This window comes from Sceloporus occidentalis, unplaced genomic scaffold, assembly GCF_023333645.1.
Source record: "Sceloporus occidentalis isolate IW3139 unplaced genomic scaffold, rSceOcc1.0.p SCAF_1, whole genome shotgun sequence".
Lineage (NCBI taxonomy): Eukaryota > Metazoa > Chordata > Lepidosauria > Squamata > Phrynosomatidae > Sceloporus > Sceloporus occidentalis.
In genome coordinates this window covers 134,272,040-134,297,238 of record NW_028316981.1, presented here as the reverse complement: position 1 = coordinate 134,297,238, position 25,199 = coordinate 134,272,040, and the positions used below count along the sequence as shown (strand labels likewise).

General features: G+C 42.0%; 2 protein-coding genes across 2 annotated transcripts in view; one reads left to right on the top strand and one right to left on the bottom strand.

Annotated features, from left to right (window-relative positions):
- Positions 1 to 25,199, bottom strand: part of ACSF2 (acyl-CoA synthetase family member 2) — a 92,571-nt gene that overhangs the window by 13,062 nt on the left and 54,310 nt on the right. The window lies entirely within an intron of this gene.
- On the top strand, positions 11,707 to 22,123 carry CHAD (chondroadherin). Its single transcript, XM_089537018.1, has 3 exons — positions 11,707 to 12,486; positions 20,552 to 20,715; positions 21,982 to 22,123. Exons 1-3 carry the CDS (start codon positions 11,707 to 11,709, stop codon positions 22,121 to 22,123), a joined length of 1,086 nt encoding a protein of 361 aa, XP_089393144.1.

Genomic DNA, 25,199 nt, shown 5'->3' with positions numbered 1-25,199 from the left:
TTCAAGAGCAGGGACAATGGCTCCATCTTCAAGCATGCCATGAGGGAAATGCCAGAGCATTCAACCTGGCCAGACCACTGAAGATCTGGGGCTGTTTTTCAGAAGTGCTGAAAACCAACTGCCAGTTATTTTTTTGGCTTCAGTGGCTTGGAGCTTAATCTTCTTTCCAGAATGATTAGCATTCTTGTGGTACATAAGTATTTCTCCAGCTTCGCTTGTGTTTTAGAAGTGCCGCTTGGCAGCCATCAGAAAGAGGCATGTGACATTAAGTTGTGATTTTATCAATGCCTTCAAAAATGTCCTCCCAAAGTAACTAATCCAGTTCTTTGCAAGTAGGAGAGAGGTCATCATGTAGAGGGCAGAGATGAGAGTTCCTTACGAAATAGTCAATGAAAGCCAAAAGAGGGAAAGAAACTGAAGCTGGGGTGCAAATGATTTGAGTGGTTGTCTCCACTAATAACACAAAAGTAGAGCCAGTAAGGGTAGACATAACAGACCAATTTCACTTCTCAGCCTTTTATTCAAGCACCAGTCTAACCAACTCATTGACAGATCGCAGGTGTGGGTTGCATGACTCCTGTTGTATGATACAAATGACTGACACTGCTGTTTCCAATCCACCAATGTAGGAGCCATGCCAGTCAGTGTTGCTGGGAGAGGGAAGAGGCTGAAGTGCCTCATCATCTGGCATTTCTGCTTACGTGAAGTTCTCAAGACTATTTGCTGCTATCTGTTAAGGTGCTGGGGCAAGCTGCTGGTGATCTACTGCCCTTGAAATTTACCTCTGCTGATTTGCAGCTCACAGTGAAGGAAGACAGCAAGACTGAGTCCCCATTCCCACTCGCTCATTTGCCCTAGATAGAACTGGGCAGATCCAGTTGCACCCATATCAAATCTGCTCGGAAAGAAGTGCCCACTATTCTTTAACTCGATCAGGGCAATTTGCCCCTCTGAAGTTCACATTTGCAGTGTCACTTTAAAATGGAGCCTCCTTTGTTGTCAATCAAATTCAATTCTACTTTTGTCAAAGGTGACATATCCTACAGCCATTGGCCAACCAAATGGGTGCTTTCCCCCCTCCTTTTAAAAAAAAAACTGGCAGCAGTGTGTGCATATTCTGTCAACTTGTCAAATTTAAAAACCTCCAGGTGTGTGTGTGTATGTGTGTGTTGTGTATTTGGGTCATTACAGATTATGGCAACCCTAAAATGACCCCATCCTGGGGTTTTCTTGGCAAGATTGGTTCCAAGGAGATTTGCCATTGCCTTTACCCTGAGGCTGAGAGAGTGTGACTCCCCCAAAGTCATGGGTTTCCACATGCCAGCCTCTACCTTCCCCTTTGCTTCCAGCCCAATGCCCTTGCTTCCCCCCAAACCATCCTCTTCCTGTCATAATAATAATAATAATAATAATACCTCACCTCAGAATGCCATCTCTGCAGCCTTTGCTTTCCCTCCGATTGCCACCCCAGAATGCCTTACAGACACATATGTAGCAAAAGCATTCACACATTGTATCAATTTGCCAAATTGAAAGGGAAACATTTGTAACATTCGCATTGTAGCATTCGCATATTACACACAAAAAAATAATTTTTAAAAATGCCACTTGCAAAGTGCGGTGCCGTGCCGGCAGCAAGCAAACGAAAGGGAAATGTAGCACAAGCAGACACATTCTATCAATATGTATCAACCTGTAGAACAAGCATTTGCATAATCTGTCAAGAGAGAGAGAGAGAGCTGCCTGCGAGAGGGGAGTCATGTTCCACCCTCTGCCCTCTCTCTGACCTAATCCCTCCCCTGAATTTGACCTGAACATTTGCCAGCACCCGGTTTTTCTCAAAAGATACAGGAAAAACTCCGCTTTCAAAAGATCCACGCCAAGGGGCATTTGCCCCTGAACTGGAGTGGAAAGCTCAAATTCAAGTGTAAAAGAACTGGCGCGAATATGAACTTCCCACTTTTAATCCGGTTTCTGAACTGGAGTAAAAGGTAGTCTGAATGGTACCTGAGATCCACTTTTACCTTAGAGTGGTCCCAGGGAATGCTCTACTTTTTCTGTGATTACTCAGACTGCTGCTTTCTATCTAACACCTAACTGTTAACAACAACAATAATAAGGGGCCACTGGGGTGAGATGGAGGAATAGTTTTTGCCAACACACAAAGATTAATTAACAAACTCATTAAGGCATATTAACAGGAAAGACAAGAGACAATGAAGATAGGCTATTCAACAAGACAAAGGGAAATTAAAAAGAGACAAGTGAGATCCACTCAAATGACAATCAGCAATCACCATCCATTGTTCACAGATCTTTCACTATCTTTTGCTAACACAAAATGAAGACACAAATTGCTTATATAACTTCAATGAGTTCACGTATATGCTCTCCATAAATACTGTGACTAGAAAGGGCTAATGAGTTTCTTAGCCCAGATTGCATGGTAAAGCTATCATTGAGCAAAGCTTAGCTCCCCTCTTTCATTTCTGTATCACACCACCTCAATATTTTCCTTACACCATCACATTAGATATACATCATTTGACCTTTTTCCCAGCTAGTCTTTGATGTCTAAAAATACGTACCAGTTCAAAGTTCTTTGGCATATGTACTACTCCAGAACCAAATTGGACAAATCCAATCCAGAGCACATATAAATCATTCTGGATCATCCCAATTTACTTTGTTATTCAGGATCTGCCTGAATCATAGAATCATAGAGTTGTAAGAGACCCAAGGGCCATCTGCAGAGCTCTCCAGGGGTCCTTACAAGCTCTCTATAGATGATGTCCTTGCAGTGTGTCCAGTTAAAGGGAAATAGCTGAATTTGTCCCAGCTGATTCCTGCCTCCTCTCCAACAACATTAAAATGGCTGTGTTGGGAGGGACTGCACTGCTTACAAGGTGAGGTTCAGGGTAGCTACAGAGACATAACTAGGTGATACACATAGGTCGCCAAATAGAGGATTTTGACCAATACTTATGCTGTTCTTAAAAAAGTTATATTTATTTGCTTACCACACAAGGGCCTCTGTAGAGCAGCAGAGGGGAGTCTGGCCCTCATAAATTATTAGCCACTTGATTCACACACTTTGTACAGTAACAAATGTTTGCTGAACTGTTAATCAATTAAGAAAGGGGGGAATTGCAGGATAATCCTGTCTCTTTTGAGATGCCCTACTGGCCTTCTCCTCAGGGAATCTCCATGTTGGGGGACTGAATAACAGCCCAGTAATTGTGGGATCTCTTGCCCTGGAGTAGATGGAGCATTGACACTGGAGCCGTTGTCACTTGCTGACCACATGCCACCCAGGAGACACTGGTATGAACTAGGTAAACTGTGCAGATCTGTGAGAATCACTGCCTGCTCTTTGCCCAGTTTTTACTCATCCCCAGTACAGAACTGTGAAATGTAGTGTGCAAATACTAACCCCTGTCAGCACACCACAAAGAAGTTCAGACACAAACAGCAGAGAATCTAAAGACCCTCTCTCAGAAGCCAAGCCATGATAGGATGGAGGGAACCTAGTGGCTCTTAACCTCCAACCTTATCACACATGGGGGAGGGTTGCAGCTCAGGTCCGCAGTCACTCTTGTTCTAGCAATGCAAAGCGTGATGTTTTTCCACACCAGATCCAGAGTCACTCCTCTCTAGCAATGCGAATTGAGGTTAAAACGCCATGTTTTTCCACACCTGATTGCCTTTCTGTTGTCCTTCCGAAGTGAAGGGGAAGAGAAGTCAGTTTGATTCCAAGCATTCATGGATGATGGGATAGCTCGCTGGGGGTCCCTGAGGCCAGGATCAGGATGCAGGAGCAGTCAGGGGATGATGGGATAGGTCGCTGGGGGTCCCTGGGGCCAGGATCGGGATGCAGATGATGGGATTGGTGGGAGGCTGAAGGAGGGGAGGAGATCAGGGTCTAGGAGAAGGCAGGGGATGATGGGATTGGTGGGAGGCTGAAGGAGGGGAGCAGATCGGGGTCTAGGGGGACGCAGGGGATGTTGGGATCGGCTGGTTGGCAGAGAGGAGGAGATGGCATGAAGGAGGAGGAGGGGGATGACGGAGCAGGACGCAGGGGCCAAGGGGGGTGGCATTGGAGTGCTTTTTCCACACCAGAACAAATTGTGGTGCAATCGAAGGCAGCCTGGAAGCGAATTCTCTGAAGTCACTTTTTTCCCGTTTTTACCAAAATTAGGGGTGACTTCAGAAACACTGCTGAAGCAATTCGCAAGGGGCTCCCATAGACATCAATGGCGTCTGATAAAACAGTCACTTTCCGAGGTGAAACCGCATCGTTGGAAGTGCAATCACTTCGGATGTGAGCTGGAATTGAGCCACAACACCACCAAAAAGCTCCGTGTGATATACTTCCTCTTTCAGAAGTTTGTTCCCTGAAGCAAATTAAGAGCTCAAAATTGTCAGAAAATAATAATTTCCCTTTTGCTAAAATGCAAGTGGACATGAAAGTGGAGTTCTGTAGCTAATACTGCCTCCGCACCATGTGTATTAATAAATGCATCATATATGGAAGACATATGGATACTGGTGACCCTCTTCATTGCCACAGAATGCACTATATACAGCATAGCAGATGTAAATATCTATATGTCCCTAAACACAGTTTTAATCTTGTAGTATAGAAGTCATACCTCAGGTTAGAAATTTTCCTTTGTTAGACCTCAAGAATTCCCCAGCTAGCATGACAAGAAGATATGCTGGGTGGAAGATTCTGAGAAATATAGCCTGAGGCTGAAATACTATAATTTCTCATGGAATGCAAAAGTTTAGCTGATTAAACTCTGCTCACTCTCCTCTTCTCATATGCAAGATCCACCCATCTCCTGCACCCTCCATGGCTGTTTAGTGGCAGGGGAGGGAATATATGTCTCAATAACTGGGTGCACAATGACGACATCATCCTCCGGGACAGCCAAGGGGGGCAAAGGGAGACAGGTGGGTTCTGTCAGGCAATTATGTTCAAAGGGTTTTTCTGGGGCTGAGAGTATGTGACATGCCCAAGGTCATCCAGTGGGTTTCCATGGCTGAGGCGGAAATCAGACCTGGTCTCCAGGGTCATAAAAGACATTCATTGTTGTTAACTGCCTTTGGGTTGGCCCTAACTCACGATGACCCTGTGGATGAGATATCTTCAAGCCCCCTATCTTCCACAGCTCTGCTTAGGTCTTGTAAATTCATGTTCATTACCTCCCTAATTGAGTCTAGCCATCTGGTATGTAGTCTATTTCTACTACCCTCATCCTTTCCTGGCATTATTGTCTTTTTGAGTAAGTCATGCCTTTTCATGATGTGGCCAAAGTAAAACAGCCTCACCTTCATCAACTAGGCTTCCAGGGAGAGCTCAGGCTTGATCTGTTCTAAGTTCCATTTGTTTGTCTTTTTGGCTGTCCACTGTATCCTCAGCACTCTTCTCCAGCACCATATCTCAATTTTTTTTTTTCTTATCTGCTTTTTTTTTTAAACTTTCCAGCTCTCATATCCTTACATGGTGATGGGGAATACTATGGCTTCTGACTTTGGTGTGCAGTTATATGTCTTTACTCTTTAGAATCTTATCTAGTTCTTCCATCACTGTCCTTCCCATTCCTAGTCTTCTTCTTATTTCTTAGCTGCAGTCACCATTCTGATCAATGTTTGATCCTAGGTACAGGAATTCTTTAATTACAGTATTTCAATTTCTTCATCATTTAGACTGAATTTATGTATTTTTCTGTGGTCATTATTTTTGTTTTCTTTATATTCAGCATTAAGCCTGCCTTTACACTTTCATCTTTGATCTTCTTTAATAATAGTTCCAAATCCATGATGTCTTCTGCTAGTAATATGGTGTCATCCGCGTATCTAAGATTGTTGATGTTCCTTCTTTCCATCTTTACTCCTCCTTCTTCTGAGTATAATCCTGCTTTTCTTATGGTATTTTCTGCAAACACGTTGAACAAATACAAAAGACATACACAGATGTATGCAGGACTTGCATCTGTGTATATCACTGACTGAATGCCTGCCAACTTTTCCAAAGGCTTGCCTTCAAGTGCTAGAACTTTGTCACTTCACTGTACAATGGCCTAAGCGAACAGGCAAAAAGTATTTTGTACTGACTATTTTTTTTAAAAAAATACATAAAGCCTCTTAAAAACTCTATAGGTACCCCAGTCAAAAATGTCCTTTATTAACATTTTCCTTTTTCTTCAAATGCTGTGTGATACTCTTCACTAGGGATGCTTTCACACTACAGAATTATAGCACTATAATTCCACCTTAACTGTTGTGGTTGTACCCTATGAAATCCGAAGGTTTGCAGTTTGGTCAGTGGCACCAAAGGAGTTCCCTGCTGAGGACTCTAAATGTTCCTCCATGAACTCCAAATACCAGGATCCTGTGGGACAGAGGCATGGCAATTAAAGTGGAATCATAGTACTATAACTGGTGTGAAACGACCCTAACACTGCAGTACATATCAAACATGCTTTAATGGGCAAATATCAGTAACACTATTCTCTCCTAGGAATTGTACCACATTCTCACAATGGGACATATTACATTATAATATTATTTGAGATGGGATTTGTTATCACACTAAAAAGATCACCTGGAGCAAGCATTCACTGATGTCTGTATAAGTCCAAGCTGTCAAGTCCTGAGATCATGGTGCATACATTCTATGAATTAAAAAAGTATATCTTCACCAGTCTGGTTTTGCTAAAAACCGGTCATGCCAGTGGTAAAAATAGGTAATAGCCAAATCACAAATTTGTAATTGTTAAATATGTTATTTTAAATATTGCAAGAAGTAATTGTGTGACCTTCTCCCTAGTAGTCAAGACATTGATCATAGGTGCAAACTACAAGCCTGCAAGCCCAATCCTTTTCCTATCAGGGGTTTGGAGCTCTTATTTGGCAATCATTAAACTAATTTTGTGGGAAATTCTGAGACAGATCTGGAAGTTGTTTATCAATCCAGAAAGAAATTCTTCCAAGCTTCCTGCTGCTGCACCCTCCAGTGGCCAAAACCCAAACAACAGGAATGAAGATTGTGGTAGCCCTTAGTCTGACTCATGCTGGAGCAGTGAAGAATTCAATGCCAATGGGGAAAGGGAGATGCTTCCTCCTTGATCATCTGAGCTTTGTAAAAGTTCACATAATCTATTGCTTGTGCAGGCACATTCCCGCATGTGGAACTGTACAAAACTGTTACCAAAAACCAGATTGTCAAAAGAATTTTGTGATAGTAGGTAGACAAACAATGATTCAGATGCTGGGCTGAGGTTCATGAGTTATAAAGGAAGAACCTAATAGAGATAGATATGTGAGAACAAGAGCTCAGAGGAGATCAGACTCTGAGATATTCAGAGGAGGAAGATTAGGAAGCCAGAAATTCAGTGGAGGCTAAGCATATAAATGAGAGACAGAGAGAAACTATTTAAACAGCATGGACAAAACATAAAGCCAGCATAATAGGAGCACCCAGAGCACCAAAGCTGATAGGTCTGGTAAGAATGAACATAAGAAAACCAAGAAACAAGACAATTAAAATAAGAATGGGGAATGTGGCATTTTAGCTGTTCTTGGACTGAAACTCCCATCATCACTCATTATTGACTGTGCTGGCTAGTCTGATTGCAACTTTAGTCTGATAATTTATGGTGGGCCAGATGTTCCTCCACCAACCTACACCGAGAGAACAAGCAGCATACGCAGGGTTGGGCTGTATACTGTAGCCACCATAGGGAGATCTTCATATCCTGTCTCTTGGCTTTTTACTTTTGAGAAAACTGAATGGGAAGATTTAAAAATATTATGCAGTTCCCTTGCCAGCACTAACAGTTGCCTAGAATGGTGACCCAAAATTAACACACACACATATACCAATATATATATATATATATATATATATATATATATATATATATATATATTTAAAAACACCCTCTCCAACTCTAGTCAAAAGTCCCTTTGAAATGTACCTCTGCAAAACAGGGGCTTGGTCACCATCAGCCAGTTTGCATAACAGCACACAGCGCATGCTCAGCAACACCTCCTTTCAACAATGGAAAAAGCCAGACATGCCTATGAATAATCCCCCCTCTGTATCCTAAATCAGTCATTGGATTTCTTCCATTTCTTGAAACTGTCTCGCTTCCATAAACACCCCAGCCAGCTGGGCTTTTGTAGCCAGCTTCAGCAATGGAAGCCTCAACAGGCTCACAGTTATGTGTCTTCAGCTCTCAGCTGTTTGCTGCAGGCAGCACCTGGCTAGAGACCAGCTCAAAATGTTCCATCTCCAGACTCACCCTCCTCCCTGATCTTTCTGTCTCTTTTGCTCCAGTCATCCCTCCACTCCAATCTGTGCAAAGATGTGAGACTTGAAGTTCTTGATTTTTCTGTGTCATCATTCTTGAATTCTGCCTCTAGTGTTTCTTTTGTGGGAGGAGGGTGTGGATTCAACAATGCTTCTTAGAGTGTCTGGTCGAGTAATACTGTCTGCTGGACACATTTTAAACACAGGGACTCCTTGTTTTTCTAGATTACAACCCAGGACCATCCTGGAGTCTGAGCTGATCTTTCAATGCCAGAGATATGGTGCATCCCATTCACTGATTCCATTGGCTTGATAAACTGAAGACCACAGTATGCCAAACAAGAAGAAAGACACTGTTTCACTCCCCTCCCCACTTGTCTTAGTTTGTCAGTACTTCTTAAGAGCTAAACAGACCGGCCAAAAGGGCTGGCGTCAGGGTGGAGTGGGGGCTGCATGCTCCCACTCCGCCCAAGTCGACATCACACCGCCCTCCCGACTGCTTATTTTGGGGCTGGAAAAATTCCAGATTGGGGCCATGACATGCGGTTGCTGCAGCCCTGATCCGGCACTCAAAGGGGTGGTGTTAAGCCACCCCTTACCCACCATCTGCTTTGCCCCTAAGTCAGCTGATATAAAAGTGGTGGTATAGTACTCTCTATATAAACCAGCTTTGCATCTGGGAGCTACTCCTAGACTTGGCTGTATTCCTGCATGACCAGGATATGGTTGTAGTTAGGATTATATTATACAAGTTTCAACCTATATCCCATGTGTGCCATTTCTTTGAGGAGCTGGAACTGGCCATACCACTCATAGTGTTTTCATCTTGAGGTTAGATTACTGTGATGTGCCCAAAATGGAGCTACCTGTGACTCTTCATTTGATCCAGAATGCAGCTGCCAGGATATTAACAGAACTAATGAACTGGAACTTGCCATCCTGGTCAGAGATCATTTGCACTAGTTGCCAATTTCCTCCTGGATTCAGTTCAAAGTGCTGGCTAGGACTTCTAAAGACCTAAATGGGTTGGAACCAGAGACTATCCTCCAAGGAAATGAAGCTGCCTGAAGGACCAAGAATATTCAACAACATAGTGCTTGTTTGTCCCTCCAACACTGGAAGTCTTGACACAAAAAACAGCCCCACTGTGATGACACAAAATCACTGGAATGTCTTGCCCAAGGATATTCACTTGGCCCAGTCTATGATCTCCTTCAGCAGGCATATTTAAACAATACATAGGCCTTTAACAAATTAACTACTTCTGCTGTTTTAATAATGTTTTAACGTTAAAGGTAAAGGCAAAGGGTTTCCCTTGACAAGATTGTCTAGTCATTACCAACTGTAGGAGGTGGTGTTTATCTCCGTTACTAAGTCAAGGGAGCCAGCGTTGTCCGAAGATGACTCCAGTGGTCATGTGGCCAGCATGACTACACATTACTTTTCCACCAAAGGGGTGCCTATTTATCTACTTGCACTTTCACATGTTTTCAAACTGCTAGGTTAGCAGAAGCTGGGACTAGTGACAGGAGCTCACTCAGTCATGTGGCACTTTGGTCTCAAACTGCCAACCTGCCGGTCTTGCAATCATCAGTCAGCATCTCAACCACTGAGCCACCATGTCCCCATTTTTAATGTTAAATATATTTTAATTTTGATTGTTCTAAGTATTAACCATCTCAAATATGTTGTTATATGCTAATTTGAGTCCTGTTGGTGTACTGTGCTAGCATAATGGTCCATTACACTAGGGGTGGCATTTTTTTTGCAGGGTTGTGCAGCCGCAAGGGAAAGAAGAGAAAGTTGTTGCCATTAACACTAGTTAAAGCAGAAAAGAGGTATTGTTCACACCAAAAGGCAGATATGGACTTTTAGAGTCATAGGGAATGGGAAAGAAAAATTAAACACATTAGAGACAATTATTGAGTCAGGAATTCTCCTGAGGGCAAATGCAATGCTTATTCTGCCTAGGATTCCTCATGCAAGTTACCATAAATGGAGTTTGTACAAGTAGATCTTGGAATCCTAGTAGATGAGGAATCATATTCCAAACACCTTACATATATGATTACAGTAATTTTTACCCACCAAGTCTGTAAGGGAGATTAGATTCCACTGGGTCTGCTCTGGTTGAAACAAAAACTGCATGTAACACCGTGTGCCTTGTCATTGTTTTCAAGTAATCCATCTCTACATTTATGTCTATGTGTTTTATGCAAACCTAACAACGTTTTTTTAAAATAGCGCCATTACATTGAATTGGGCAGGAAGTAAGGTTACCCCCCCCCCCCCCATTTTTCTAATAAAGACAGGCCCAATACATGCTAGGATGGCAAAGATCTTATTATTATCATGTCACTCAAACATTTGTAATACAGGCAGTAATATCTACATATACATATTCTAACAATACTGTAGTTCTCTTCTCAGAAGTGGCTCTCTTATTTTCTAAAATAATCACAGCCCCCTTCTTAGCAGTATCTTTCTTTCCTGGTAGCACTTTGCCCTCCCTTCCTCTAAATCTCTACTGCCACCTCTCTATCTACAGTACTTTAATGGGTCTTCTGACAATCAGGAGAAGATTTTGAGAACATACCAAGGGGTACAGAGGGAGGGGGGATTAACCCTTTCACTGAAGGAAACTGTGGCATTGCCAGGTGGCATCAACTGGATATTATCCTGTGTTGTTTAACAGCTAAGGTGAACTGACAGTGCTTTGTTACCACAGTGCTTTATTATTATGACAAAATATTAGAAAAACTACATAAAGGTTGTACACCAATGAAATTCATAGAAACTACACTGAACTGAATCATGGAGAGATGGATTGTGTCCACAGAATTTTTTTTTAAAAAAAATTGCTTAATGAAACAGATTTACAAAGATGCTATGGGGTGAAGGAATCCATACTGATAGGTTGCTATCATCAGCCCCTGTTTGGATGCAAGAAGAAGAGAAGCTCCTCTCACAACAGCTATAAAGAAGTGGAAAGCCAAGGACAGGTTTTATTTTCCTATGCATAAGACTTAAGGCAAATGAAGAATTACCTAACAAGAGACATGTGAGTGCTGTTCTCTCATATGATGTGTTGGAGAGGGAAAGCACTTTGAAAAACATCAGAGCTGTATGGGCAGATGGGGAAAGAGAGGAGGAGGGAGGGATCATCTCAGCTTGATCCCAAAGGGTTAAAGTCACACCAAGTCCCGTTACTTCCAAGTCAGAGCCTGGCTGCTGCCTGCGGTTAGTGGGTAGGGATTTTTTTTTTTAATAACATTATAAATAGAGCTGTGTTCAGTTGCTGCAGATTCACTCTGTCTTCCACTCCACCTTCTCCCTCCTCCTGTTGCTGTTCCTCCTCCCCAAACATCCATAGCAGCTCTGAGGATATGGACCAGTCAGCCTTCCTACTCAGGCTCTTTTGTTTGCTGGCATGCCTTTTCCCCATCTTCCAGGCATGTCCCCAGAACTGCCACTGCCATGGTGGCGACCTCCAACATGTCATCTGTGACAATGTTGGGCTGAGAAAGATCCCAAAGGTAGCAGAACAGACACGGCTCCTCAATCTCCAGAGGAACAACTTCCCTGTCTTACCAACAAATGGTTTTAGAGATTTGAAAAATCTTGTCTCTCTCCATCTCCAACATTCCCACATCAAAGAGATCTCCAGTGGAGCCTTCCGGGGCCTGAAGCAGTTGGTCTATCTTTATTTGTCTAATAATGACATCAGTGTCATCAAGATGGGAGCTTTTGATGACCTGACAGAACTCACCTACCTCTACATAGACCACAACAAGATTCCTGACTTACCCAAGGGGCTCCTCTCCCCAATGATTAACCTTTTCATCCTGCAACTAGGCAGCAACAAGCTCCGAGAGTTGAAATCAGGAGCCTTCCATGGCACAAAGGACCTTCGCTGGCTCTATCTGTCTGACAACTCCATCTCTTCCATTCAGCCAGGAGCACTGGATGATGTGGAAAACTTAGCTGTATTCCACTTGGATAAGAACCAATTGACCAGCTACCCACTGGCTGCAATGAGCAAGCTGAGAGTGGTGGAGGACCTGAAATTATCACACAACCCAATAAAAGTCATTCCAGACTTAGCCTTCCAGTCTTTTGGGCGCTACATGGAGACCCTCAGCCTGGACAACATGGGCCTAGAAAAGGTAAGAGCTTCTAGTGCTCTCCCTATCTATTTGTCTAAAAGCGTAGTGTGGAAATTCTATCGCAATCTCCTTGAATTTCACCATCCTGGCATAAGAATGAGTAACACAAGAACCTTGGGCTGCATACATCCCATTCCCCATCCACTTTGTAAGCCTCATCAATAGATCCCCACTGCTTCAGTTATTATGGCAAAGTATCTCATGCTTTGCTGGAGAATAATGCTTCTGGCTAGCTGTTGGACCACAGTTCTATTAGGAAACAAGGGTCACACTCTCAATGTGCAAAACTTCCTGGTGGAAATGCAACAGTGCTGACTCAAATGGCAGCGATGATGTGAAAATGTTGGTAGCAAGAGGTTGGTTGGTATCAGGGGTTGCCCACTCATGCTTTAACATGACCAGGAAACAGTCCAGGGCTATAGAGAGACAATCTGGTATTCTGTTGCAAATTTACCAGGGACAGGGAGAAGATTTAAAACCTATCCAAATTATGTTCTCAAGGGCAGATCTTCACATTCTCTCACATAAATGCAGCACATGCTTACCATTCATCCCAGTATCATTATGACACCTACAGCTAAAATCCATTCCTGTTGGATCCAAGGAAATGCTGCACTTGGGAACTTGTAGGAAAGCAAATGCTGGAAATCTGAAATGAACCCATGGGAGATGGGAACAGATTTAATGCTGGAAGACCATTACCTTTACCAATGTAGCTATGTATGAAGTCCAGGGGGAGGGACTCAGGAGATCTGGGACATAAGGCACTAGCATGACAAAGACAATCCATGGCTCTTTGGGTTGAAGGAGCCAGACCTGCACCTGATGCTAATCTGGCTACTACTGCAAGCTTGTGAAGAAGCAATGCACAAGGAGATACTAGATCCATCTTTGTACAGGGTCTGAAAAAGTACTTATGCTGGTGTACCTACCACAAGGATTCTGGTTAGGATCTCCTCTTCTTCCTCCTCAAGGCATTGATCAGTAGTGGGCACAACAGGTTTCAAAAGAGGAGCCAGGTTCAGAAATTGAAGATTTTCCTGTTTTACTTCCTTATAAACAGCTGTTTGGCTTAGAGTGCAAAAATATCCCTTATCTTCTCTTCAGCACTTTGTGGCTCTTTTCAGTTAGCAGGCAGTACCAGATGATGAGCAGCATGCTTGAATATGCTCCTTGCTGTGCCAGGGGTAATTAGCCTCAATGAGGGGTGATGAGAAGTAGGACAGCAGGGCTGGAGAAGGGGAGGAACCAGGGCCAGGTTAACAAGTGCTGATGACCTGAGGCCCCTCAATATTACCAAACAAACCACAAAATACAGTAGGCCCTTAGTATCCATTGGATTTGGTTCCAAGAACCTCCCCCCAACACACACACATGTGGATAACAGAATTGGTTGATGCTCAAGTCCCACTATGTGCAATGTCATAGTAAATTAGTGTCCCTTACATAAAATGGCAAAATCAATGTTTGCTTTTTCAAAACAAAATTAAAAAATTAAAAAAAATCAAGCAGTGAATGGTTGAATCCATGGATGCAGAATCTGTGGATATGTAAGGCTGACTGCATGTGTTATATTAACAGAGGATGTTTATCATTTTTGGCTCTTTTTTGTATTTAATGAGAGGCCCTCAACTGCTATTTGGCTTTTCCATTAATCTGGTACGTCCTTGACTTCTCTCCCCTCCCCTTCCAGACAGTTTTGAATTTCTATATCTTAGCTAATAGGTCATTAAAGGGAATCAGCTTCTTGTTGATAAGCACAGTCTGCTAATTTTAAGTAGGAAATAGTATGTCTACAGAATGCTTGAGGACAACAAATAATCACAGAAAACACATTATTTGGGAATCTACCAACAAGTGTACAAATCCATAGTGCATAAATCCAATGAAAACCTACTTTGGCAGTAGCACCAATTTAACTGAAAATAAAATAAAAGGCACAGTTACAAAGAAAGCTATTTTCTGTCCAACAGAATGGGTTTTATCACTATTGAAAAATTGTGGCTCTTCTTCCATACAACTGTGAGCCCCAAGACCTTCAATCTTTGCAGGCAAAAGGAACCAAATCTTTAATAACATAGCATTTAAATGCAGTTTAAATAAGGGAATAATGTGATAGATAAAAGTGGAAAATCTGATTATGTGCATTTTAAGTTCTAAGATCTGAAATAAGTAGTTCTGAAATAATTTTGTCACTGCAATTTCTCTTTTTTCCTACATCAAACCATAGAGCTCTTTCCTTCTGTAGGATTCATTTCATGTGCATTATCCTAGCACTTCCACTGCTGTCTCTTTCTTCCCACTTAAATTACACATTTGAAATCTCCTGTCCCCTGTATTTATCTCATCTAGCTAATGGTGTTCATAAGCCTTCTATCCAAGGCTTCATTGCTTTGCTCATAGTAAGGACACCACTAAACTAAATTCAGGCACGTTACAGACCGCCGAAAAGCGGTGGCCTGAACCCGCCCCTTTCCCCGCTGGATCGGGGCCTCAGTGGTCAGAGCGGCAGCCGCTGAGGCCCCGATCCGCCTCTTTCCAGGCCGCGGGGAAGCGGCAAAACGCCACTTCCCTGAGGCCTGGAAAGGGGTGTCCTTGAGAAGGAGAAAGTGGCCACTTGGCCCCTTTCTCCTCTACGTCGCTGGGCACAGCCATCTAAAGGCTGCGCCAGCAACGCAAGACCAGGAAGGAGCTCCGTTTCAGAGCTCCTTCCTCCGCCGACGAAAGGGCGCACTAAGCGCCCTTGCGCGGCGCAACGGCATCACATCCGCACCGCCTCGTTTGGAGGCAGCGCGTTCGTGATGCCATCATGGCGGCTCCCATGTAGATGGGGCGCCGCCATCTTGTACGTCCTCAGGACGTATTAGGCTTGGGGGCGTCAAGAAGTGACACCTCTTTTTAAACCTAGGATGTCCTGAGGATGTCCCTTATGCCTGTCTGTAACGTGCCAAAGATTCAACCATATAGTACTAACCATAGTCATGGTACTGATACAACAAATGAAGCAAATAAAGTGTAAGAGTGTGTAAGTGTACGTCTCTGTGTGTGCATGACATGAGTCAGTGACAGACACAAACAGACAATCAGACTATGTAGCAAATGGAATAATCTATCAAAATAGAGGAGAGTGAAGTCCTATTCCTAGACAACAGATTATTTGGTTGTTGTTGGAGATACATTGGAGTGAGTAAGTGCAGTGATCTCCACAGAAGAGACGATTCGTAAGCATGACTAGCAAGTATATCACAGCTGGTAGATGGAGCAAACATAAGGAATTTTACTTCTTTTCTCCCCCATAACCCCCATGCCAACCTTACACTTTATAAAGAAGGATTTGTTTATTGATTATCACTCAAGAGAAAGCCTCAGAGTACTTCACAAAGAAGCTCTGTTCCTGTCCAAAGAGCCAGAGGGATATTGAGGTAATGCAGCAAAATGCTCCTCTTCATCTCAGCAAATGAGTCATGACCCGGGGGCAGAAGTATCATGCATGAGGTGCTATTTGTAAACAGGAGGTGACATCATGCTAGATGAGACCACATGAAAGAGAAGCAGCAAGATGGAAGAATTCCAGGTGAACAAGGAGTGCAGTTTCCAGAATGTACAGGACCATGCTAAGATTATCCAGGTGAATCAGCACAGCAACCCCTCCAAGAGATGCAAAGAGATGGAGAGTGGTAAAGTGAAGGAGATGACAACTGGAAACCATTTAAAGCTTGGTGAGGTAGCATGTTGGCAAGCAAAATTAAAAACATACTGTTTACTGAACAAATTCACCAAGAGACACAGGATACTAGGTAATTCAGCTGATGGTGTTGATGTTTAGGGAGAAAAGTAATTTATTCTCAAGTAAAGCAATGTGAAACCCTTTTGATGATAGTAGACAATTTTTCCACTTTCATATGACATCATATTTACTGTTTGTTCACAATTATGGACAATTTTGTTTGGCCCTAAAAATATTGTCCAACTGTGGATTTCATATACAAATCTCGGCATTGCTCAAATATTACTCAAGTATGGTCATAAAGACATCTTCTAGTGACAGGCATATCAACAAATTCTTGAAATAGTCATACTTCACCTGAAAAGGAAACCATACATATGCAGGAAAGGATGTGATTCTAAATTAAAGCTACTCAAGATCCAAGATTCCATGTTTAAGGAATTATAAACATCCTTAAATACAATAATGATTTCCTCTACTCCATAATCTTGGATCATAGTTTGAACTGCATTTAGACCAATAACTGGATTGCTATTTTAGAAACATCCGGTTTTCATCCCAGAAATAGAAACCTATAAAGGAGCTCTCCACAGTACCATAAATACACATCTTTGTAGTTTGTTGTGAGACTCCTTGTTCCTCTTCAAGAACTATAGAAAGACTCCATAGCAAACAATAGATGTTTCAGCAACATAATTATCACTCAGCTGCTGTATGGGCCCCCTCATGAATTCAGAGTTATTTTCACACTTTTCATTCCCCAGCATCTTAAAATAGTGTTCTGTATACATGCCAGATCTTTATTTAATCTAATTCATTTAACACATGCTACAGATCTTCAATTCTGCTTGCTTCCTTAATGCATCCATTTATGTACTCCATTTATCTACTTCCTAATATCTTCTATTTGAATTTTGCTGGTGGAATGAGAATCACTGTGATGTGGCTTCTTCCTATTCCACTGAAGTAATATGAAAAACTCTGGGCCACAACATAGTTCCTCCCTATGCCAGAATCACTGCTAACATGGAAAGAATGCCCATCCCATGATACACAGACATTTTCACTTCTTCTGCTTCTCTCTTCTACCCTTAATCTCTGAGCAATGAGCTCTTGTTATCTGTTGGTTTAGCACCAATCCAGTATAGTTTTCTGGTTATTTTCCACCGGTTCACACTATAACATTGTTTAGTCAATATTCATTGTGTAGTGGAATAAATCTTCCTGTTTAGTATCTAGTTGCATTCCAACAGCAAAAACAAACAAACAAACAAAATGCCACAAAATGTCAGGGAAATGGTAATGTAAATTCAGTCTATGAATCCTGGCATGATGGCAAATATGAAATATGAAAAAGCACTGGAGATAGTGGGAGAGCACATTCTGATGGGCAGTTAACTTGGGGAATATTCTGGTGAATTTGGTGTATTAGCTCCTCATTCCCCCAAAATAAGTAATAGGAGTAGTGAAGACACAAAAGAAACAAGTACTCTTGCAACACAAACTTCCAAGGATAGGGTTTTGCCTATAGGTATTATTCCAAAATAAATGAGCACTAGTGATGAAAACTATCTGAGAAAGTTCATTGAAAGAAACAACTGTTTTATCACTTTTGTGTTATCATGTAATTGTACAGAAGAACTGCACTTTGAAAGCAAATCTTTAGAGCACAAATAGATTCCACAGCATCTTAGACTAGCTAGAAAAGTGAGAGTGGGGAGAGGGATCTGAGGAGCTGGAAATGTGCCTTGCTGTTTCTACTCTGAATGCCAAGTGTAACTTTCCATTTAGAGTCCATTGGATTCTGCCAAAGTCTACAGGACCTTGAGTCTCTGCAAATACTCCCTTCTATGAATGTGGCAACTGGGTGCCAGGAAAAAAAAAACAGCTCTGAAAAGCCAAAAACATCTGTTTGCTAATTTAGAGATGAAGAGATTTCTAGAAAGAAATAGGACAGATCACAGCACATCACTCTTTGAAATTGTAAGGGGCTATGCAATAAAAAGTTATCAATATCTCTATGGGGTTGTTCTCACTAGGTGAAACCCCGCGTTCTGAATCGAATCCAAGGAGTGGCGTTCCTATTAGGATCCGATTTAAACCTAGAACGGTTCTAGAGCAACCCGCAATCGTCTCCACTACAAATCGAATTGTAGAGCGGAATAAAATTTTGATTCGAGTTTTCCTCATTTAACGCGTGTTAAAAAAACACTAGGGTCCGACCTACGTTTTTCCATTGATTCGATTTAGGAACCGGAGCATTTAAATAGGAACGACAGCCTTTGAAATTGCGTTAGATGAATGGGAGGAGCCGAGTGCGATGGGGCTGTCCTTGGGGGAGTTGCCCTTTCTGTCCCCATCCGTCATGGCTGTCGCCATTTTTGCTTCCCTCACCCCTTTGTCCGCTGTGGTCTTTCAATAAGAGATAAGGATTATTTTTATTTTTTATTTTAATGGTTTACAGGCGCTTAATCTCTTCAGCGCTTTAAGCGCCTGAAGTCCCGGCTGCTCAAGCGCCTGCATCTGCCAAAGGAGTACAAGGCTTCCCCCGGTGGATTGCAACCTCCCCTCTGTGTGGGGAGAGCCCATTTCTAACGGAGGAGAGGCAGGAAGGGAAGGCTCCTCTCAAAGAGGCATTCCCTGCCCGCTTGGGCACTGATCTCGCCCAGGCAGGGAAGAGAAGGCTCCTCGCGAGGAGGCATCTGATCTCACCCAGGCAGGGAAGGGAAAGCTCCTCGCGAGGAGGCATCTGATCTCGCCCAGGCAAGGAAGGGCTCTGATCAATGGGGGTGGGGGGGATAGAGCCTTTCTCCCTCCATTTCTCAAATGGAATCTGCCTTCTCCTCCAACCCTGGAAAGAGAATCTTTGGGAAGAGTGCTCCCTCCCTGCTTTTCCAGCAGCCTCCTTCATTGATCTCTGTGCTCTCTGAAGGGATTCTCCCTGGCTGTCTTGGGAGACAGGATGCTGCCCTCCAAAACCTATCCCATAGTTCCTCTGGAAAGAGCTTCGCTTTTTGCCAGAAGCCTCTCCCATTGATCTCTGTGCTCTCTGAAGGGATTCTCCCTGGCTGTCAATGAAATGGAAACGATGCCAAAAGATAAATCGCTTCCAAATATTCCGGATTAACGTTACGTCATTCTGACGTACTATTGATTGACAGCTCCAAATAAGGTATGGAGGAGAAGAATCGCTTTATTTAAACACCGATTTCATGCCAAGTAGGAACGCTTGCAGGTAAAAACTTCGATTTAAACAAACAGATGGGAACGATGAACAAAGCGATTCGGATAGCGGGATAAGATCAGTGTTATTTTGAATCGATTTTATTAAAAACGTTGTATTTTAAATCGTTTCAAATCTTAAGTGGGAACAACCCGTATATTCAGCAACCAGCTGAACCATATTCAGCAACCAGCCTTATACTCTCCACATGTGTAAAGATTTGGTTTCATATTTTTTTACATTGAGCAACTTTAAAATATGAAAACAAATACAGATGTGGTCCTCACAAAAGGCAGAAAAAAATGGCAGTATTCTCTTCTTGTCCTTTGCTCTTTCCCAAGGTGTTTGCTGTGGCATGCATTGCTCTTCTATAAAATTCATCTACAAAAAGTTCAGTTTCAAGTGAAAAATTCCAGTGAGGAAAAAGCATAGGGGGAGGAAGGTAATTTTCACCAACAAAAATGCCAGAGAGGAAAGCATTACACCTCTCTCTTTCTTTTACACCCCAAGGCATTCTGCTTCAGCTATCTGCATTGCTGTATTTTTAAATAAAGAAATCAAAACAATAATGCTTCTCAAGTATTTTGTAGTTGGTCCTAAAGGGTGATATTAAAATATAAATGAATAAAAAATATGGTGCCCAGCATGCACTCTCAGGGTTTCCCACATCTCTTACCTAATACAAAACAAATAATCCATTTTTAACCCCAAAATGACCAGTTGTGCCCCCAAGAACTTCCAGGTTGGTCTGAACTCCAGGGGGTGTAAACATTCTGCCCTGTTTCAGGTTCTCCACCCATAGCCCATATGCGCTCCCCCTCATAATATGAAATGGATGAATTCAGACAGACATTTCCTATAACTGAAAGGGTATTTAACTATTCCAGTTGTTCCTTCCTAATGACTTCGTGGTGAGATAAAAAGATAGAAAGAGTAAAATGAAACCATAGAATGGTAACAAATATAAGATGATATCTTGACCTCTGTTAGGATTCAGTCTGGAGCCAATCAATTGCACAGTGAAAGCCTTATCTGGAAGCACACTAGGAATGTGGAGAAAGCCTGGGCTTAAACTACTGGTTACACAATAAGTATGGTCTGATCTTTTGATTCAGTTTTCAGATAAAGCATTTGCTGGCACAACCACACTGAAGACTGTTCACATTGAGAATAATAAACTTTCCAGTCTTCCTGGGAGCTTTCCTTTCAGCCGCCTTGAGACCCTCACCCTGTCTAATAACCCTTGGCACTGCTCCTGTCAGCTAGCACCTCTGCGCAGGTAAAAGAGCACTTGCTCTCTCCTATCTTGTGTTTGTGGGTATGTTGTTGGTTAGTTACTGACTCCATGCCATACAAGGCATCAGAGTTGGTATGTGTCTAGTCCAGGGCCAGCTCATCCTTATAGGAGAACCAGGCAGCCGCCTAGGGCAGCAAAATTTAGGGGCAGTTTGATGGCTTTTTTTGTATAATTTTTTGTGTAATTAAACAATATTAAAGTGAGTTCTCATTACAGCAAGTAACGTAAAAGCAAGCTACCGTATGACAGTTTCTTTGTACAATGGGCAAAACATAAATGTGCATCCCCCTATGTCTGTGGTATGGTCACATGGTACATCATCCGCCTTCCACATGCACCTTGAATGTAACCTCAAGGTCAACAACCCTCTCTTCTCTCGCTGCCCACCTGCTTTACCCTTGGTGCCACAACATGGAATGCCAGTTGCCAGCTGCTTTGAGTTTACTGTTTACAACAAACAAACTAGTCTGTTTTCATGTTCTTTGGTAGTGATCATGCAATAGCGTTTCAGTGTTTGTGTTTGATTTTGAATGTCTGCATTCTTACAACAAGTTTTTAACTAAGTAAAGATGAAGTTTTAGTTGTTTAGGTGAGTACTCTACTTATATTACATTATCCTAGGGGATAGGGGAGTGCACAGACACCCTGTATCCTATGTCTTTTATCATTATGTAATCAGAAATCAGAAAAAGAATGTGGTTCTATAAAAGGCAATAAGTTAGACTACAGAGACAATACAAGCAGAAGGCTCCTTTAACAAAAGGAGACGAACTACTTATACTGTATTGACTAAACACTCCAACCTATATAATAAAATAATACAAAGAACGTTCGTTAAATAGCAAAACACAATTGTAACCAACCTAGTCATCTCACCTACTTAGTCTAATCTAACCTAACCTAACCTACTTAGTAAATGGACTCTTTTACTCTTGTAATAAAAAAATACTTTAAACTTAAAATGATTTTATAGTTTTCAAACACAATTTAAATAGTAGCCTGTAAAAAAACTAATTGGCTTTTTGACTAATTCTCAGTACTATGAGGAGAGATTGGAACCTAAGTTTTATTTCATGTTTAGCTTTAACAAACAAAACATTGGAAATCAAGGGGTGAAAATAATTATGAGGGGTGACAGGGGTGCCAAAATATTTCTCTCCTAGGGTAGCCAAATACCTAGAGCTGGCCCTGGTCTGGTCTGACAAATATGCTCTTACTGACTGTGGAAATGTATTTCTTTTTCTCTAGGTGGCTGGAATCCACTCGCTCACGCCCTGATGCAGCCTGTGCATCACCCTCTCAGGCTCGAGGACAGCAGATTCGAGACACGGCTGCACTTCGCAGCTGCAAACTCCCCACTAAGAGGTCCAAGAAGGGAAGTCGCCATTAAACAGGCAACATAGTTTTCCCCATTTTTCTATCAAATATCACAAGTGGCTGGCATCCTGTTGGTTACTCCCAGCTAAAGTAGACCCCTAGAATCAATTGTTGAAGGGTGAGTCAACACATAGGTAAATCCCATTGATTCAATGGGTCTATTCTAGTCAGGACTAACAAAAGGATTTAAACCCAGATTTGAAAAGTACGTCAGATCTTTCTCATGCAAGTACCATCTGGTCAGGCACACACCAGTGTAGGTTCTTCTCCAGGCATCAATTGGCATGCCATAGGCTTCAGAGTATTTCATCTATCCATTTGATAATGACCATAATTTTGAATTTCCGTAGTCTGACTCTAATGGAGTCTATAACTCTTACTCTTCGCTCTTGCAGTTATCTGAGCTGCTGTCATATTGTGGAATATTCACAAAAAAATCTAAATGTACATGGTAAAGATTTCAGCAATCGAATATTGATAAATAGTGTACTTTATGTGCGAAAACCTAAAGGTAAGCATGACTGAGAAGATAACACAGAAAGCATCAAGACAGGGAAGGTTGAGCTGATAGCTATATACAAATTCTAACAGTACAGCCAGCTATATAATGTAAAACACTGGAGTAAATCTCATGGTAATGAGCTGAAATTGGCTGCAATTCCAGACGTTCCTAAGACTTCATCTGGTAGTGAGAAATGACACACATCACTGCTTTAAAGTAAGCTTTATTAATGATAATGCAGCAGGTGGTCTATAGCAGAAGCGTCATCATAATCCTTTAGATTGTGGGTTTCAGGATCCTTATACAGCAGGTGAACTGGGCCCCCAAACGATACATTCTACTCAGACTTTTCCAGGACCAACACTCTTGATCCCTGTAGCTAAATAGTGAGTCCTGTGGACTGGGCTGTACCTCATCCTGCTGCCACCTCTGCACAAGGCCAGTGGAAGATGGATTCCCAAAGTTATTTAGGGTACAGCAAAGTGAATTGAAGTGTGCAAGTGTGAAACATCTCCCATCCTAATAACTAGAGAAAATTACAAGCACATTGCTAATGGCAAAGTTCACGCACCCACCCCTAATCTGTTCCTAGTTGTGTTGTTGTATGCCTTCAAGTAATTTTGGATTTATGGTGTTCCTAAGCTGACCCTATTATGGGGATTCTTTGGCAAGATTCATTCAGAGGAAGTTTGCCTTTGCCTACCTCTGAGGCTGAGTGTGTGTAACTTGTCCAAGGTCATCTAGTGGGTTTCCATGACTGAGTGGGGATTCAAACCCTGGTCTCCAGAGTTGTAGTCCAACACTCAATCTATTACACCGTGCTGGCTCTAGTCACAAGTCTAGATCTATTCCCAATCTTGAACTGCTAGATGAAAGTGAAAGTATGAGGACTTATGAAACCCCAAATATTCCTTTCACTGCCACTGTACAGCTTTTACCATTTAGCCATGAAGCTGACAAAGACTAAAACCCACCCACCTTGTGGCAGAGGCTGTAGCCTCTACACACTGTCATAATGTTACACTCTACTAATTACTAACAGCCACTGTGGCATAGTGATTTGAGTGTTGAACTAGGACTCTGGAGACCAGGGTTTGATTCCCAGCTTAGCCATCACTGGGTGATGACAAGTCACAAACTCTTAGTCTCAGAAGAAAGCAATGGCAAACTTCATCTGAAGAAATCTTGCCAAGAAAAATCCCATGATAGGATTGCCGTATGTCAGAAATGACTTGAAGGTGTACAAGACACACACTGATTACACAAGGGTTCTGTCCTTGGCTGCTGAAAATATTTGTCCTGAAATTGGGGAAAGACAGCTAACTAGTACACAGAGGTCTGGTGTCAACACTGAGTACAGATTTGTCACTGGGTAGAATGGAAAACATGGTGGGGGATATTGGAAGATGTCATTAAAAATAACTTTTCAAAGCTCTGCTTTAAAGAGTCATAATAATCTAGCGAAAATGTCCTCTTAAAATGTGGAAGGCACTGAGTGTGGAATGTGTGACCTTGGGCAAGTCACATGCTCTCAGCCTCAGGGAAAGGCAATGCAAATCTCCACTGAACAAATCATGCCAAGAAAACCCCATGATAGGTTCACCTAAGGGCCACCATAAGTCAGAAACAACCTGAAGGCAGACAAGAAGAACAACAGGTCAACAATAAGCAAGCTGGCACAGTAAGTTCCCAGCTTGTTGCTATTTTAGGTCTACAGAGAAGACTTCATTTCATATAGTTGTCAAATACCTAGTACATTACAAAATACATACATCTGCATTACTACACCCACAGGCTCCATGTCCTGGGACATGGTGTTCAGTACTCAGATATATAGTTATGAGAAAATCGGTTGCCAATATTACAGGTTTTGGCAGGAAAGAGGAGTACAAATAAATGAATGAGAAGCAGGAAAGCAAAAGAAAAGCAAATCACACTCCAAAGCTAAAATATTAATAATACATTTTCTGCTCATTAAAAGAGAGAAGCTCCTGAATATCATGATCGTAACAGAAAAAGTATTGATGTCTGATCAGAGTTTTATTTGGGATAGTGGGAAATCTCTTGCTTGATTAAACTAATATTAAAATTGCTAGATGCCATTTCAGCGAACTTTTAAAACTTGTTTGATAGGTCATAAAACAGAATGTTTCTGTGGAATTTCTCTGTGCCTTGTTTGCATCTCTGTGGAAAGGAATCATGTTAAATACCCTGTAGTCTGAGAATTTATTTCATTTTATAGAGAGCCCAACAATGATCAGACAAAGCACCAGCAAAACCCTGTTCTTCTAAGAATATTATTTCTCAAGGATAGCTGGCAATCTCAGGTGCTATGCAGATGAAGCTAATAATTTTGCTGGGAGTAAATTAACTTCCCTTTATGAAAAGTTGCCTTTTTAAAAAAAATCACAGTAAACATTTCACTATGTATACTCATCTCCATTCTTTCAATAGTAGCTTTTCCATGATTCCTCTCCTCCAGGGTTAATTGATAAAATGATGGTTTAATTCCAAAAGTGAACCACTAAACTACAACTTATGACATGGAACATGATTTCCATATCATTATGAGAAACACCAAAATGAA

Excerpts from the sequence above, each read along its gene's own strand:
- CHAD (XM_089537018.1), top strand. The coding sequence starts at position 11,707 with ATGGACCAGTCAGCCTTCCTACTCAGGCTCTTTTGTTTGCTGGCATGC. Across the intron at positions 12,487-20,551 it reads ACAACATGGGCCTAGAAAAG|TTTTCAGATAAAGCATTTGC; the intron begins GTAAGAGCTTCT and ends CTTTTGATTCAG. Across the intron at positions 20,716-21,981 it reads CAGCTAGCACCTCTGCGCAG|GTGGCTGGAATCCACTCGCT; the intron begins GTAAAAGAGCAC and ends CTTTTTCTCTAG.